General features: G+C 34.0%; 1 protein-coding gene across 1 annotated transcript in view; it reads left to right on the top strand.

Annotated features, from left to right (window-relative positions):
- Positions 1–18,608, top strand: part of VPS13C (vacuolar protein sorting 13 homolog C) — a 166,325-nt gene that overhangs the window by 34,196 nt on the left and 113,521 nt on the right. The window contains 5 exon segments of the mRNA XM_079125610.1: positions 923–1,029; positions 1,777–1,948; positions 3,628–3,690; positions 5,417–5,543; positions 9,386–9,480. Of these exon segments, the coding sequence (XP_078981736.1) occupies positions 923–1,029; positions 1,777–1,948; positions 3,628–3,690; positions 5,417–5,543; positions 9,386–9,480 (564 nt within the window).

The raw sequence follows: 18,608 nt of genomic DNA, 5'->3' as shown, positions 1-18,608 counted from the left end.
AAATATATTTCACACTTTGAATACATTGGAGTTCAGACTAGACACATTTCAAGCACTGAAGAGTCATATTTGTAGGTAACCCTTAGAATTGCTTTAGGAAAAAGGAGAGAGGAGGATGCTAGACTTGCCTCTTTCTTTAGCCTGAAGTCATGTTTCCTCTGTGCTGTGCTTGTATATATTTCCCTCCTGGTGAACTGTTTATCAGATCCACCCAGTGTTGCCGAATTTGTGGTGAGATGGACACTTAAATAGCTTTTTCTTTTCAATAATTTTCTAAAGCATTTTGAAAATCAGCTCTTACATAGCTATTCTTAACATAGCTATTACTGAAATGATGTACCAATGGAAAAATATGTAGTTTTAGAAACATATTTCATGTGAGCAGTTACAGACAAAATATTTCATTGTTTTTGAGTACATTTATTTCACATTTTAACATGTCTAAAAATGGGATATTTATTGTTAGTGGAATGAAGGTTTAATTGGCAACACTTTTGTAGTGAAATCTAAAAATTATGTTATAATGAATAATTGACATTATTTTAAATTTTATTAAATATAGTGTATTATTTTATTTTATTTTATTTTATTGGTACCAGAAATTGAACCCAGAGGTGCTCAACCACTGAGATTCCCAGCTCTTTTTTATTTTGAGATAGAGTCTCTTTAAGTTGCTTAGGGTCTTTCTGAGATGCTGAGACTTGCTTTGAACTTGTGATCCTCCTGCCTCAGCCTCCAGAGCTGCTAGGATTACAGGCATGTGCCAGTAATAGTGTACTTTTGACAATATAGTACATTTTTGAGTTACCAGGCAACATTGTTCAGGGAATTTGGAGTCTTGCAAGGCTGAAAAATAGAATAAAATCTGGTCTTTATTCATGTGTGCAAAGTAATAAGTATAATTCTACTTTTCTTTTAATAGTACTTAAGTATGATTGACCTTTTGGAGTCAGTGGATTATATGGTTAGAAATGCCCCTTACAGGAAATACAAACCTTATTTACCACTTCATACCAACAGTCGACAGTGGTAAGTTAGATTTTGTTTATTTTATGAAATATATAAAATCATATAGTTAGGGACTTTTAGTGTTAAGAGACTTTTAAAGCCATGTAGTCCAGCCACTTTTAAAGGGAACAGATAGGAAAAGATGTCCTTGTCACTATTTTCCTAAACTCATCCTCTTGTATCCTGCTCCTAGACTCCCAAATTTTAACTTAGCATTCAGGACTTTCTGTATTTTAAAATAGTCATATTAGTTGTCACCTTGGGCTCAGTATGGTAAACATGCTGGCATACAGTCATATGTAGTTCAACAATAGGCTATGTTGTGAGAAATGCATCTTTCAGTTATTTTGTTGTTGTGTGGTTATTAGAGTATACTTTTAGGTGAACTAAGTCACTGTGATGTTACTAGGTGATAACAATCATGTAACCACTGTGGTAATGTAGTCTGTCACTTCCCAAAAAGTTGCCTCACAGAACGTGACTGTACTGTTTTCCATGAGATATGTCATTTTGTGCCTTTATAATTTCGCTTTGTTTTATTGCCTTCCTGGAGGGTTTCCTTATTTATTGTATTTGTCTGAGAATTTTTTGAGGACTAGCAGTGTTATGATGAGCTCTTACTGAAAGATAGTAAAGAAGAAAAAAAGAATTTAACAGTGTAAGAAGATAGAAGGGAAGAAATACAGGGGAGATAGAGGGAGAAACTATTTTCCTGCTTTTTCTCAAACCTTTATATTTAAATGAATACTAATAAAATTTGATTTCCAGGTGGAAATATGCAATTAATTCTGTTCTTGAAGTTCATATAAGAAGATATACACGGATGTGGTCATGGAGTAACATAAAAAAGCACAGGCAATTGCTTCAGAGTTATAAAACTGTCTACAAAAGCAAGCTAACCCAGACCAAAGTCTCAGAAGAAATACAGAAACAAATTCAGGTATAGTTTTCATGTAGTAGAGAGAGCTATTTTAAAAATCACCCTTTAATATTACTTCTGCATTTAATTTTAATCAGAATATAATTATAAAAAGAACAGAACTCATTTCTTTGAGGGAGAATTTTATAAAAAAGTCTTTTATAAAAAAGTCTCCCCACATTCTGATAACAGATAAAATAAGATTACTGTATACAGTTTGAGGAAATGTTTCTGGTTTTTATTATAATATTTAGAAGATCATTATCAGACCTGTTTAACTATATGTTTATTAGCTAGTCATGTTTGTATTTTTAGTGAAAGTGCCATAAATGGTAGTGACTTTTAAGAGTTCAGTCTTATAAAAACAACATAGCTTTTTCTCCTTGAAAAAAGAGTTGTCTTAGTTACCTCTGTTAAAACACACTCTGAATACATAATTTGCTTAATACGATCTGATTTAGGTTATAGAAGTTTCTGCCACTGATTCAAAATGTGAAGAATGAATCGAATTTCTATTATTCTGAGATATTTGACAGTCACCAATGTAATATACTGGGAAAAAAAAAACATGAGTAATGGAAGTCACATGAATTTGGATTCAAATATTTGGATATTTACCCAGTGTTTTCCTCATGAACACAAATTTCTCACCCTCTCAAGTCCAATGTTCTCATTCATAAGATGGAAACAACATCTATCTTAAAGAGTTGTAAGAATTATAAGAGAAAAATACATGAATCTACTTGAATACAAGTTTTCCAGTAGATGTTAAGATATTATCTAAACACTTTTATAAGAAACTGTGGCATATATATACAATGGAATATTACTCTGCCATGAAGAATGATAAAATTATGGCATTTGCAGGCAAATGGATGAAATTGGAGGATATCATGCTAAATGAGATAAGCCAATTTCAAAAAACTAAAGGACGAATGATCTCGCTGATAAGCGGATGAGGACATATAATGGGGGGTAGGAGGGGTTAGCGTTAGGGTTAGGGTTAGGTTTAGGGTTAGGGATAAGGAAGGTGGTAAGAATGGAGGAAGGGAGAACTGTATAGAGGGAAAAGGGGGCGGGAGGGGTGGTGGGAAGGGAAAAAAATAACAAATGAATCAAACAACATTGCCCTATGTAAATTTATGATTTTTAATAAAAAGGAAAAATAAATAAATAAAATGATTGGTTACCATGGTTAAGGTAAAAACAACAACAACAAAAAAAAAACCCCAAAAAACACTTTTATATAAATTCCCCAAATTATTTTCTCCCGTAGTCTACTCATTGATTTGGAGAATTTGCATCCTTAAACTTTGTGTTTTATAATGATACATTTAGTACAGTGGTTGCAAAAAAAATACAGTATTGGAGAGTAACAAGTCAGAATCATGTTAATACTAAAACAAATCACCTTAAATATTCTTGTTTCCATGTGTATATTTGGCTATCTATGAATTACAGTGGTCTCACAGAAAAAATTTTTCTTTTCCTACTGTATGTAATGATGACTTACTTTCTTGGAAAACTCATTTCTGTTATAGTATAAATTTAGAATTTTAAAAACTTTATGTATGTTCCAATTTATACTCTCATTGGATCACAAGTGCTGGTAAAGGATTAGATAAACCTAGAAATCAAAGAGGAAAATTTTTCATTTGATGATTATTTTTCTTGTTTAAAATTGTCTCTTTGTCTTGTAGGACTTGGAGAAGACTCTAGATGTTTTTAACATAATTTTAGCAAGGCAACAAGCACAAGTTGAGGTAATCAGTTTTATTAGCTGATTTTACTCCTTTTAACCTAGAATCAAGAAATGTAAGTTTTATGGAAAATTGTTGAGTTTTATGCAAATGGGAATAGAGATTGAGTTTTTATTGCTTACTTCAGTCTCATGAGAAAAATACATGGGAGTACTGGTAAAAATCACTATTATGAAGGGGAGAAATCTTTAAAACATTTATAACTAAAATTTTATAAACCTCAAAAAGGAAGTAATACAAGTTACCCTTCATCCTAGCAGCTTAGAGTGCTGCTGTCAATATTTTTGCATGTAGGCTCTCAGGTTTTTTTCCCATGCTATATCTACTTATTTTTGCTTTCTGTTTTCTATTACTTTTAATTTTTCTTTTGTTTTCTTTTCCCTTATTTTTTCTCCCTTCCTTTTCTCTCCTCATACTTCTTCTGTCCTATTTTCCTTTGTTCTCTTTCTTCCTTTCTTCCCCAAATGATTCATAACTGCTTACTAATTGGTACATTGTCCCATGTCATTTCTAGACTTTCTTGGTAATAAAAATAAATGACAAATTCATACAGCTCATTATAGAAAATTCAGAAAATATAGTTAGAAAATATAGATCAACAGAAGATGACAATAGAAATACTCATTATTAGAAATACTCATTAATAGAAATATCATACATACTCATTATTTTATACACTGAAGGTAACTGCTCTTCAGATCTTTCTGTATATTCTTTTAGTCATTTTATAGATATAGAACTCCATATACATTCTCTTCTTGTTGTGGTGGTGGTATTGGTGACTGAACCCAGGATGAACCTTGTGCATGGTAGGCATGTTCTCTACCACTGAACTATACCAATACTTACTTGTAAATGAGTTTAAAGCATATATACATGTTCATTTATTTAACAAATCCTCGTTGCTTTGCTGTTGTTCTAGTATTATAGTTAAGAGTGTGGGTTTGAGGGCCAGATGGTCTGGGTACTAATCCCAGTTTTGCTATCCTACTAATTACATGATTTTAGAATGGCTATTTACCTGTGCCTCAGTTTCCTCATTTGTAAAGTGGAATTAACAATCATATTTTGGAATTCATATACATTCACTATCAATTGAAAATACTTTCAGTTCCAAGTAGGAAAATTATTGAGGTTAACTTGTTTGGGGAATGAGAATACAGAATCTGAATTACTCATCTCTTTTATTCTCTTCAACTTCCTGTTTTCCATTCCTCATCTGAAAAGTAGACAAAGAGAAGGAACAATATTATTAGAAATATTATTATAGAATGAGATTTGAGGACTGTTTTTATCTGTATCCCCTACTTCCCTTCCATGTCTATAGTTAGCATGCCAGTAATGTGCGTGAATTCTGAAATGTGATCATTTCATACATTTTGGTTATGGAAGCATCTTCCTTTTGTGAAACTTTTCATTTTATAAACCTGTAGTTTTAGTGTAGCTCCTTAAAAATCTGTGAGTCACAATGCTCAGAAAAATTTTACTTGAAACCTTAACTATATTGCTAATATAGTGCAGCCTTGTCAAAAAACTGTCAATAGGTAGAGGATATAAATTAATAGGTGAATTATATTAACTGAACCATATCATGAGCATTGTCTAAGAAGGAATTGGCTTTTTAAAAATCTCTTTTACTCTAATGTTGTGATAAAAAATTAACTGTTGATATACCTGAAATTGAAGAGGGAATTGATTCTTGAATTCATTTAAAATTTTTATTTTTTAGGTGATTCGATCTGGACAAAAGTTAAGGAAAAAATCTGATACAGGCGAGAAACGTGGAGGCTGGTTTAGTGGATTTTGGGGCAAAAAAGAGTCTAAGAAGAAAGATGAAGAATCATTAATTCCTGAAAGTAAGTTCCAAGTCAGGTAATTTGTTATAATTAAGAAAAAAAAAACTTTGCAAATTATACCTTAACTTGTTGGATTTTATTTTTAAATACTTTGAAATAAAATCAGCTCTGTATGGTAAACTATAAGCAAATAAGGCAGATTAGATGCATTTCTGTGTTCATCTAACTAAAAGAGAACTTTGATTTTCTTGAAAACTGTTAAAATTTAAATATTTAGAGATCTCAACATTTAGCATTCCTTGTTACCTTTTATATGAATGTTTACTAACATGTTTACTTAAGTTTTAAGATTCTTAGAATTTAAAAATCTTTAGTTGGTCCCAAGTCTCTCTATATCTCCTCTTCTTGAGTCCTGAGTCCACGCTGCTCCTCCGGATAGCCGCCCGGAGCCCTGGTGCAGCTGCTCCAAGTCCAAGCAACGTGCCGAGCCCGTGCTTCTCCTTCTCCTCTGGGCAGCCCCCGGTTTTCAGGAGTGGTTGCTTTCAGTCCAAACAGCTCACTGCGCACTCCCTCCTTTGGGCAGCCTCCCAAAGCCCTGGTGGGTTGCTCCGAGTCCCAGCGCTGTGCTGAGCGGCCTCCTCTCTGATGCTCCCAGTTAATGAACATTGACGCAAAAATTTTCAACAAAATTTTAGCAAATCGCATACAAAAATATATTAAAAAGATAGTGCACCACGATCAAGTGGGTTTCATCCCAGGGATGCAAGGTTGGTTCAACATCCGGAAATCAATAAATGTAATTCACCATATCAATAGACTTAAAGTCAAGAATCACATGATTATTTCAATAGATGCAGAAAAAATCATTTGATAAAATACAGCACCCCTTCATGCTTAAAACACTAGAAAAAATAGGGATAGTGGGAACATTCCTTAACTTTATAAAGGCCATCTATGCTAAGCCCATGGCTAATATCATTCTAAATGGTGAAAAACTGAAAGCATTCCTGCTAAAAACTGGAACAAGGCAGAGATGCCCTCTTTCACCACTTCTGTTCAACATCATACTTGAAACGCTAGCCAGAGCAATTAGACAGACCAAAGAAGTTAAAGGAATACGAATAGTAAAAGAAGAACTCAAACTATCCCTATTTACTGATGATATGATTATATACTTAGAGGAACCAGGAAATTCCACCAGAAAACTTTTAGAACTCATAAGTGAATTCAGTAAAGTAGCAGATTACAAGATCAATGCTCCTAAATCCAATGCATTTTTATACATAAGTGATGAATCTACAGAAAGAGAAATTAGGAAAACTACCCCATTCACAGTAGCATCGAAAAAAATAAAATACTTGGGAATCAATCTCACAAAAGAGGTGAAAGACCTCTACAATGAGAACTACAGAACACTAAAGAAAGAAATTAAAGAAAACCTTAGAAGATGGAAAGATCTCCCATGTTCTTGGATAGGCAGAATTAATATTGTCAAAATGGCCATACTACCAAAAGTGCTATACAGATTCAATGCAATTCCAATTAAAATCCCAATGATGTACCTTACAGAAATAGAGCAAGCAATTATGAAATTCATCTGGAAGAATAAGAAACCCAGAATAGCTAAAGCAATCCTTGGCAGGAAAAATGAAGTAGGGAGTATCGCAATACCCGAACTTCAACTTTATTACAAAGCAATAGTAACAAAGATGGCATGGTATTGGTACCAAAATAGACAGGTAGATCAATGGTACAGAATAGAGGACATGGACACAAACCCAAATAAATACAACTTTCTAATACGAGACAAAGGTGCCAAAAATATGCAATGGAGAAAAGATAGCCTCTTCAACAGTTGGTGCTGGGAGAATTGGAAATCCATATGCAACAGAATGAAACTAAATCCCTATCTCTCACCCTGCACAAAACTCAACTCAAAATGGATTAAGGACCTTGGAATCAGACCAGAGACCCTGCAGATTATAGAAGAAAAAGTAGGTCCAGATCTTCCAACATGTTGGCCTAGGACCAGACTTCCTCAACAGGACTCCCATAGCACAAGAAATAAAAGCAAGAATCAATAACTGGGATAGATTCAAACTAAAAAGCTTTCTCTCAGCAAAGGAAACTATCAGCAATGCGAAGAAAGAGCCTACAGAGTGAGAGAATATCTTTGCCAATCATACTTCAGATATAACACTAATCTCCAGAATCTATAAAGAACTCAAAAAACTCTACACCAAGAATACAAATAATCCAATCAACAAGTGGGCTAAGGAAATGAACAGACACTTCACAGAAGAAGATGTACAAGCAATCAACAAACATATGAAAAAATGTTCAAAATCTCCAGTAATAAGAGAAATGCAAATCAAAACCACCCTAAGATTCCATCTCACTCCAATTAGAATGGTGATTATCAAAAATACAAGCAACAGGTGTTGGCGAGGATGTGGGGAGAAAGGTACACTCATACATTGCTGGTGGGGCTGCAAATTAGTGCAGCCCCTCTGGAAAGAAGTGTGGAGATTCCTTAGAAAACTTGGAATGGAACCACCATTTGACCCAGCTATCCCACTCCTTGGTCTATACCCAAAGGAGTTAAAATCAGCATACTACAGAGATACAGCCACATCAGTGTTCATAGCTGCTCAATTCACTATAGCCAGACTGTGGAACCAACCTAGATGTCCTTCAATTGATGAGTGGATAAAGAAACTGTGGTATTATATATACAATGGAATATTACTCTGCCATAAAGAACAATAAAATTATGGCATTTGCAGGCAAATGGATGAAAGTGGATGATATCATGCTAAGTGAGATAAGCCAATCTCAAAAAACTAAAGGACGAATGATCTCGCTGATAAGTGGATGATGACACATAAGGGGGAGGGCGGGAGTAGTTAGTGTTAGGGTTAGGGTTAGGGTTAGGGAGGGGGGCAAGAATGGAGGAAGAAAGGACTGTTTAGAGGGAAAAGAAGGGTGGGAGGGGTGGGGGGGATAGGAAAAAATAATAGAATGAATCAAACAACATTACCATATGTAAATTTATGATTATACAAATGGTATGCCTTTAACCCATGTACAAACAGACAATCAATATGTATCCCATTTGTTTACAATAAAAAAAAGAAAAATAAAGTAAAAAATTGAAAAGAAAAAAAAAAAAAAAGCCAAAACCAGAGGAAAGCTTAAAATACTGCTTTTTGTTTTCTTTCTAACTTTAAGATAAAAATTATTATGCCTCTAACTGAAATGAGTTTTTAAAATTTACATCTAGAATAAAAGCCTTATTCAATGAGTGATTTTTAAAACACAATGTAAGACTGAAAGTTGTTTGGCTTCAGTTGTATATAGCTTGCTAGTTTGAAAAATCAATTAATACTGGATGTATTCATACTTCCTTTGGGTTATTTTTTTAGAAACCAACTCCAGCCTGATCCAGCATATCTGTTGAAACATTAACTCATTTAGCACTTTTCTACTTCTTAAGAAACACAAGATAATGAATATTGCATTATACTAAAGTATTAACCTTATACACAACCTGCAATGCCTGTTTTAGAATATTCAAACTTCTAGAATTTATAGTAATCTGATCTTATTCTGACCCTTTTATTTTCACAATAAAAATGAATGTTAAAGAAAAAAAATAAAAATCTTTAAATGAGAACTGAATTTTCTTAACAGTCTCTTTCTGCCTTTTAATGTAAACGGGCAAATATGAGATCTTTGTTCAGATTCATCAAAGTAGAATATTAGGGGATACCTGACTGATTTTATTGTAGTAATCAGTAGTCTGTGTCTATTGATTTTAGAATACTTGTTGGTTGGTTTGACTTCTTGATTATATCTATAAAACTGAAGCAGTTTCTTAAATTATTATCATTTCTTTATAGCTATTGATGACCTTATGACTCCAGAAGAAAAAGATAAACTCTTCACTGCTATAGGTTATAGTGAGAGCACCCACAACTTAACTTTACCTAAGCAGGTAATTAGTTAGGTGACTTTTTTTTTTGTTTCATTTTATTGTATTATTTGGAATTGAGTTATATAATTTATTGACTTTTTAAGTAATTAATGAAAATGTATTACTAGTTTCTACTTTAATTGTTAAATTCTTTTGGTCAGGCCTTATTAATTAAAATTCTCTCTTCAATTTTAAATTTAGTTGCTGTAGGTATTGTGAGAATAATTTGAGAAAAATGCCTTATTATAGTGTTAAATTGAGTCTTAAAATTTTTTTATTGTAAGATACAGCATATATAATGATATAGCATACACACAGCCAGAATGTTCTTCTGCTCATTTGATTGATTATAAAGGGAACGGGTATTTAATTACTATCAGTGTCAAGATTTAGAATATTGCCACCATATAGATGCCCCTACATCTTCCCATCATTGCTTCTTGAACAAAAATTATTATGATTTTTATGGTAATTGTTTCTTTGATTTCTTTTTGTTTTCTACTATATAAACACTATTATTTTATTTTGAACATTTTTATCTTTCTGTAAAGAGACTCATAAAGTATGTATTCTTTTGTGTCTGACTTTGTTGTTGTGAGATCATCCCCTGATATTATTTTGCTCATTTTCATTTTTGGGTAGGATTCTGTAATTGGAAAATACCAAAACTTACTTATTTATGCTTCCTTGATGAGAATTTAGGTTGTTTCTATTCTTAGGTTATTGAATAATACTGCTACAAAGTTCTTACAACTCTGTTTTTGTGCATATATGTAAGATATTTCTGTGCAGTATCTACTTAGAATTGCTGTATCATAGGATATGAGTATATTTAATATTGGAGTCTACTGAATAGTTTTTCAAGGTGGAAAGCATATCCATTAGCAGTATATGAGGGTTCTTGTTGCTGTATATCTTCTGTACTTGGCAGTATCAATCTTTTAAATTTTAGTCATTTTTTTGTTAGTGTTTTTAAATAAAATTTTTATTTAGAAGAGGTTTAGATTTATAGAAAAAATTATGAAGGTAGTATAGACATTCCTATATACCTGTTTACCATCTTTTTTCTTTTGTTCAAATTAGTTCTATATGACAATAAAATGTATTTTGACACATCATAAATAAATGGAGTATAGCTTCTTATTTTTCTGGTTGTACATGACATAGATTACATTGGCCGTGTAATATATATGCACAGAGGATAATAATGTCTGATTCATTTATACTACCCTCCCTATTCCTATACTCCCTCCCTTCCCTTAGTTCCCCTCTGTCCAATACAAAGTACCTCTATTCTTCCCTAACTCATTCCCCCACCTTAGTGTGAATTAGATGCCAATATCAGAGAAAACATTCAGGCTTTGGTTTGTTGGGATTGGCTTATTTCACTTAGCATGATAATCTCCAGCTCCATCCATTTACTAGCAAATGCCACAATTTCATTCTTCTTTAAGGCTGAGTAATACTGCATTGTGTATATAGGCCACAGTTTATCCATTCATCTGTTAAAGGGCACTTAGGGTGGTTACATAATTTAGCTATTGTGAATTGAGCTGCTGTAAACGTTGTTGCTGCATCATTGTAGTATGCTGATTTTAAATCCTTTGGGGATAAACTGAGTAGTGGGATAACTGGATCAAATGGTGGTTCCATTCCAAGTTTTCTGAGGAATCTCCATACTGTTTTCCATAGTGGTTGCACCAATTTGCAGTTCCACCAGCAGTGTATGAGTATAACTTATCCCCCACATTCTTGCCAACGTTTTTGTTTCTTGTATTCTTGATAATTGCCATTCTGATTGGAGTGAGATGAAATCTTAAAGTAGTTTTGGTTTACATTTCTCTGTTTGCTACAGATGTTGAACATTTTTTTCATATATTAGTTGTATTTTTTCTTCTGTGAAGTATCTGTTCAGTTCCTTAGCCTATTTATTGCTTGGGTTATTTGTTTTTATGGTGTTGAGTTTTTTGAGTTCTTTATACATCCTGGAGATTAATGCTATATCTGAGGTGCAGGTGGCAATGATTTTCTCCCATTCTGTAGGCTCTCTCTTCATATTCTTGATTGTTTTCTTTGCTGTGAAGAAGCTTTTTAGTTGATATCATTCCATTTGTTGATACTTGATTTTCTTCTTGTGCATTAGGAGTCTTATTAAAGAAATTTGTTCCTAAGCAGACGTGGAGATTTGAGCCTACTTTTTCTTCTGTTAGGTGCAGGGTCTCTGTTCTAGTACCTAAGTTCTTAATCCACTTCAAGTTGAGTTTTGTGTGGGGTGAGAGGGGTTTGATTTCATTTTGTTACATATGGGTTTCCAGTTTTCCCTGCACCATTTGTTCAGTAGGCTATCTTTTCTCCAATATATGTTTTTGGTGCCTTTGTCTAGTATGAGATAACTCCAGGTGTTAGAGTAGCTTCTATTTTTTATTTTATCACTGATTTCTTATTTCATTCCTTTATGATGTGATAGAATACAGGATAGGATAATTTTTTTCTTTGCTAAGAGTTGCTTTGTGGCATGAGATATGGTCTGTTTTAGAGAAGGATCCATGTGTTACTGAGAAGAAAGTGTATTCACTCGTGAATAAATGATGATGAAGTATTCTATACATGTCTGCTAAGTCTAAATTATTATTGTTTTATTTAGTTCAATAGTTTCTTTGTTTAGTTTTTGTTTGGAGGATCTATCCAGTGGTAAAAGAAGTGTCTCAAAGTCACCCAGTATTATTGTGTTGTGGTCTATTTGATTCTTGAAATTGATAAGGGTTTTTTTGATGTATGCAGATGCTCCCTTGTTTGGGACATAAATATTTGCAATTGTTATGTCTTGCTTTTCTTTTAATCCCTTTATTCATTTATTTATTTTATGTGGTGCTGAGGATTGAACCCAGTGCCTCATATGTGCTAGGCAAGTGCTATACCACTGAGTTACAACCCAAGCCCCCTATTTATAATTCCTTTATGCAGTACAAAATGTCCTTCTTTGTCCCTTCTGAAGAACCTTGCCTTGGAGTCCACTTTATCTGATATGAGGATAGATGCCCCTGCTTGTTTACCCAAACAATTTGAGTGATATGTTTTTCTCTGTCCTTTTACCTTCAGTCTGTGAATGTCCTTGCCTATGGGGTAAGTCTCTAGGAGACAGCATATTGTTGGGTCTCTTGTTGATTTTTAATCAGGTCTGCCAATTTACATCTTTTGATTGATGAATTTAGGTCATTAATGTTCAAGGTTATTATTGAGATATGATTTGTATTCCCAGTCATTTTGGTTTATTTCTGGTTAATAATTTGAATTAGTTTCTCCTTTTATTGGCTCTTCCCTTAGTGTAGTTCCTCCCTTTGAAGGTTTTTAATTTTTTTTTCCCCTTTTCATCTTCATGGAATACTTGAAAATGTTCTGTAGTGCTGACTTTCTAGTTGTGAATTCTTTTGTTTATCATAGAAAGTTTTTATTTCATTTTCAAATATGAAACTTAATTTTGCTCGTTATAGAATTCTTGGTTGGCATCCATTTTCTTTCAGAGCTTGGTATATAATATTCTAGGACCTCCTAACTTTGAGGGTCTGAGTTGAGAAATAGGGTGAGATCCAAATTGGTTTTCCCCTATATGTAATCTGATATTTTTTTCTTGCTGCCTTAAAAATTTTTTTCTTATTTTGTATGTTAGACATTTTCATTAAAATGTGCCTTGGTGGTGGGTCTTTTGCAATTTTGTACCTGTGGGGCCCTGTAAACCTCTTATTTTTGATTTTCCATTTCATTCTTTAGGTTGGGAAATTTTCTGATATTATTTCATTGAAAAAATTGTGTATTCCTTTGGTCTGTATCTGTGTGCCTTCACTCTATTCTGATAAATCTTAAATTTGGTCTTTTTATGTTATCCCATAATTCTTGGAAGTTCTGTTCATGGTTTCCTAACATCCTCTCTACATGGTCAAACTCTAGTTTCAAGATTATATATTTTGTCTTCATTGCCTGAAATTCTGTCTTCCAAGTTCAATGCTTTCTATTGAATTTTTAAGTTGGTTTATTGCTTCCTTTATTTTGGGGATTTTTGCTTGGTTTCTTTTCAGAATCTCTCTTCATTGAAGTGATTTCATCTCCTGAATTTTGTCTCCAATTTCACTCCTTACATCATCCTTTATGTTGCAGATCAGTTTAACTAAGTATATTTTTAAACTTCTTCTCTGTCACTTCTATGGTGTCAGTGGATTGGATTCTATTATTGGAGCATATCTGTTTGTTTAGGGCATTTTGTTCCCTTGTTTTTTCATGTTGTTTGTTTTTCTACCCATCTAACAGTGTGATTCTGAGGCAGTACAGTTTCTTCCCTATAGATGTATAGTGTCCTTGAATGTTTCTGGTACCTTGCTGTTAAGGGGGAGACAAATAATAATAGCACCCACTGCAAACAGTTTACAGCCTTAACTCAAATAGTTCCTATTAAGAAATGTATAATTTTGTTACAATAAATTGGAATGATGTGCTCAATTATCTACAATATAAACAATAAGTTTTGCAAAAGAGCTTACTATTTTAAATGGTGGACAAAGAGGAAATAAGTGGTGTGGAATGTGAATGTTTATGAGGAAGAAGGGAGAAGATAGAAGTAAAACATTTTAGAAGATTGAAGGAGGAATTAATAGAGGTTGGCTGTTAGCAGGAGAAAAGTGGGAAGGAGAATTCAGGAAAACAGGTAAGTGAGGGTAAAATATATAAAGTGAAAGTTAAAAAAATATAAAGAAGAAAGTAAAAATGAATACACAAAAAAACTGTAGTATACTATTCAGAAATCCCAGTATCAATAAACTGATGCATGAAAAATACTTGGTTTCAAAAATGGTAGAAATGTGAGAGAGAAAAGAAAAAAAGATCTCAATGAAAAATCAAACAATTTTTTCTGTTGGAATTCAAGAGTTTCTCATCTTCCCTTTTCAGCAGTTAGGTGGGGTTGTCTAGAGTTTGATGCTAGTTCCAAATTCAGGATGTTTGGGGTTGCTAGGGTGAGAGGGTTACTCCTGGAGGTGGAGCTCCTGGAAGCTGGGTGGAGGCCTAGGTGTGCTCCTGTCTCTGCTGGGTGCCAGTTGGTCGAGATTTTAAGGCAACACATCTCAAAGGCCCAGTGATTGCTGGTCCATGTTGGAAGACTGCACCCCAGAAATCTCCTTAGGGTTCCACTCATGTGGTCTAGGAGTCTGTTCTTAGCCCACTACTCACCTGCAGACCCCATGATTCCTGGTCTCTGATTCTGTCTCTGAGCTCCATCTCTCCTGCCCCCACCCTTTTGAATTCCCAGTCAGGTGGCTTTTCCCCAGCCAGTCCTGTAAGCATCTAGATTGGTGGGGGAGGGAAAAAGACAGGTGAGTTTCTGAGACCAGTATTCCCCTGTGTAATCCTCTCACTACACTTGATTTTCTCCTAGTCACTTAGGTACACGCTCTGTCACATAGCGTAGGTTTTCCCAGATTGTTTTTCAGACCAGACTTGGGTCTGCCAGTAGTCAGCTCCCCCAGCTTCTGGCCCTTGTGCAGTGGCTGCAAAATGGTTCTTTCTGCTCTCCTCTGTGCATGCTGCCAAGAGAGATGGCAGCTTCACTCCTGTACAGGGATACTGTGCAGCAGAGTTAACTGTTTTTTTGAGCAATGTCTTTGATCTCTAAGCTCTCTGTACCCTGACATGCCTCAGTCTTCCTGAGAATGGGGCTTCCCTTAATTCCTTTATTGCTGTACTGTGTTCATGTAGGGACTCTTTTGGCTTGCTGCTGTCACAGCTGTGGGTATGGGGATCTTTCCCCCTTATTATATTATATAAGATATTCTGAGTTTCTGATCTGTTTTGAGTGTCCAGTATTAAACTCCAGTAAATTCCCCCCTAATTTTTGATTATTCCCCCACCTTTTTGAAAAACTGCCTGTCTGCTTTTCTTGGTTCATGCCCTGGAGCCACTAAGGAAGTGATCCTTCTATTCTGCCATCTTTTGCCTTCTTCAATTTTAGTCATTCTTAATGATGGGTATGAGGTTGTATTTTATTATGGTTTTAATTTGTATTTACTGGGTGACTTAAAGAGCTTTTGTACTTTCTTATGTGTTTATTGACCTTTTAGACATCCTCTTTTGTGTGACTTTTGAGTCTCTTCTTCATTATTAGGTTGTCTTTTTCTTGTTGGTTTGTAGGAATTCTTTACATATTCTGTGTATGAGGCCTTTGCTATTTAGATGGACAAAATGAATTGTCTTTAATTTTTTAGTTTTTTTACAAGTATCTTTTCCCACAATGTAATGTATGTTTTTATTAATATCTTTTGATAGGTACATATTTTCATTTTCAGTGTTATTTTATTTGTTTATCTTTTCCTTTATGGCTAGTGCTTTTTTGTGTCTTGTTTAAAAAAATCTTCCTCACTACATTAGGTCACGGACCTATTTTCTTCCATAGGGTTTACATTATTTAGACCTATAGTCCATTAGTGTGACTCTTTACTTGGCTCAGCACTCACTATTGAAATGACCAGGCTTTCTCACTGCTATGTAGTTACCCCTCATCCCTGGTCAGGTGAACTTACACTTGCGGAAATTCTGTTCTGTTCCACTTACCATTTGTGTGTCCTTGTAGTAATTTACCAAAACTTTGTAATCAGTTCTGCAAGCTAGCTGGGTAAATCCTTTCACCCTGGTTTTCTTTTAAGATTGCTTTATTTCTGTCTTTGGCCCTTTGAATTTCCCTATTAATTTTAGAATCAACTGGTTAGTCAAGGTCTCCATTTCTTTCTTTTTTTTTTTTTCAACTGGTTAGTTTCTGTGAAAAGAGCCATTTTATTGAATCTGTAATTTGGGGGAGAATTGGAAGTTTTTATGGTATTGAATTTCTAATCCCTAAATAAAGCATGTGCCTGTTTAGTCAGCTTTTTCGCAAATGTGACTAAAAGGTCCCAACCACAACAACTGTAGAGGAGGAAAGGTTTATTTAGGGCTCATGGTTTCAGAGGACTTAGTCCATAGAAGGCTGACTATATTCCTTGGGGCTCGAGGTGAGCCATGACATCATGGTGGAAATGAGTGGCAGAGGGAAGCAGCTCACATAAGGTCAGGAAGAAAAGTGTCCACTTGTCAGATACAGAATATATACCCCAAAGCCACGTCCCCAATACCCTACCTCCTCCAGCCACACTCCACCTGCTTTCAGCTATCACTCAGTTAATCCTGTCAGGTGATTAATTCACTGATTGGGCTAAGGCTTTTGTAACCCAATCATTTCTTCTCTGCACCTTCTTGCATTGTCTCACAGTGAGTTTTTGGGGCACACCTCACATCCAAACCATAACATGCCTGCATTTATTGGCTGCTTCTTTCGTTCCTAAGTAATGCTTTCTGGTTTTCTCTATATGTTGAACATCTTTTGTGGGGTTTGTTGTAAATAGTATTATTTAAATTTGTTTGAGGTAGACCTCATGTACAATGAAGATCTCAGATCTTAAGATCATTGTGATGAATTTGAACAGTGGAGTGCACTTGTATAGTAGCCTTCCAAACTAAGATAGAGAGTATTTCTGTCCCCTCAAACATTCCAGGTGACCTTTTCTAGTCATTTTTCTTTTCCTGCCCTCTCAAAGCTGCTACTTTATGACTTAATCCGCATAAATAGCCTTTTCCTGTTCTTACATTTTTTTTTTCTTGTTCATCATTAGCTTCTTTTGCTCACGTAATATTTTTGATATTCATTCATGTTGTTTGACTATGGGTATTGTTATTTTTAATTAATGAATGGTATTTCATGGAGCTAATATACCTCAATTTATTATCTATCTTGTGTTGGTTAATATTTTTGTTGTTTTAGTTCTTGGCTATTATTGAATAAGGCTTTTGTGAAATTATTGTACAAGTCTTTTATGGACATGTATTTTCTTTTTATGGTGGCTTGGGAGTGGAATTGTTACTTTCACCATGCCTGGAAGTAGAATTGTTGAGTCATCAGGCAGGTTCATATACAACTTTTTTAAAAAACTGGCAAATAATTTTCCAAAATTGTCATAATGTTTTATATCCATGTCAGTCATTTCTCTTGCCCCTCTTATTGCCACATATGATTTTTAAAAACTATTTAATTTTAGACATTCTAGTGAATATAATGTTGTTCAAGTATATATTTTAATTTGTATTTTCCTGATGGCTGATGATGTTGAGCATCTTTTCCTGTCTTATTGGCCATCTCTATATGTTCAGTTGTGAAGTGTTTATTAAAGTGTCTTTTGCCTATTTAAAAATTGAGTTCCTTTATTATTTTATGGGAGTTCTTTACTCTGCTTTAAGCCTTGTCATATGTATATGTAGAGGTAGTACCTGCTATCATTTGTATATATATATGTTTCTCAGCTTGTGACTTGTCTATTAAATATTTTCTTAATAGTGGTTATTTATAATAAGAAAATTAAAATTTTTATTTGGTTGGTGCTAATATTAGATCTGTTCAGCAAATCTTCAACTATTCAAAGTTATATAGATACTTTGTTTTCTGTCTAGAAATTGTATAGTGGTCTGAATTTTATATTTAGTCATGCATCTGTATTAAATTAATTTTTGTGCTTAGAGTAGAACAGAGGTGAAGTTTTTTTTCCATATGCAAATTAAGTTCTTAGTTGGCCCCTTGGTAGAAAATAAATTGACTCCCTCTGTGTGGTTGTATTGTTCGACTCTTCTGTTCCATTAAATTCTTGTCTGATCTATACCATATGACCCCATGTTGATTATTAAAGTTATATGTCTTGAAGTATGACCATTAACTTGGTTTTCTTTAAGGGTGTTTTGGCTGTTTTAGATTCTTTGCACTTACATATACTTTTTAGAATCATCTCATTAATGTTTTCAAAAGTACATGCTGCAGTTTGGTTAGAGATTTTGTTGAATCTATAGATTATTTTGGGGAATAGTAATTTCAGCAAAGGGGATGTTTTTAGTTAGTTAATTCCTTTCTTTTTGTCTGACCATCCATCTCTCATTATTCCTGTTCTGCCTAAAGAGTGCCCACTATATTATTTACTTTACTGCTGGTCTGATGGTAGGTAGTTTTCTTAATTTTTTTCTTCTGAAAATATCACTATTTCGCCCTTCTTTCTCGATAGATACATTTTTCTTTGTATAGAATTCTAGGTTGT

Source organism: Sciurus vulgaris (assembly GCF_902686455.1).
Source record: "Sciurus vulgaris genome assembly, chromosome: 2".
Taxonomy (NCBI): Eukaryota; Metazoa; Chordata; class Mammalia; order Rodentia; family Sciuridae; genus Sciurus; species Sciurus vulgaris.
Note: the sequence above shows the minus strand (reverse complement) of the source record. Positions and strands in the feature narration are given on the sequence as shown.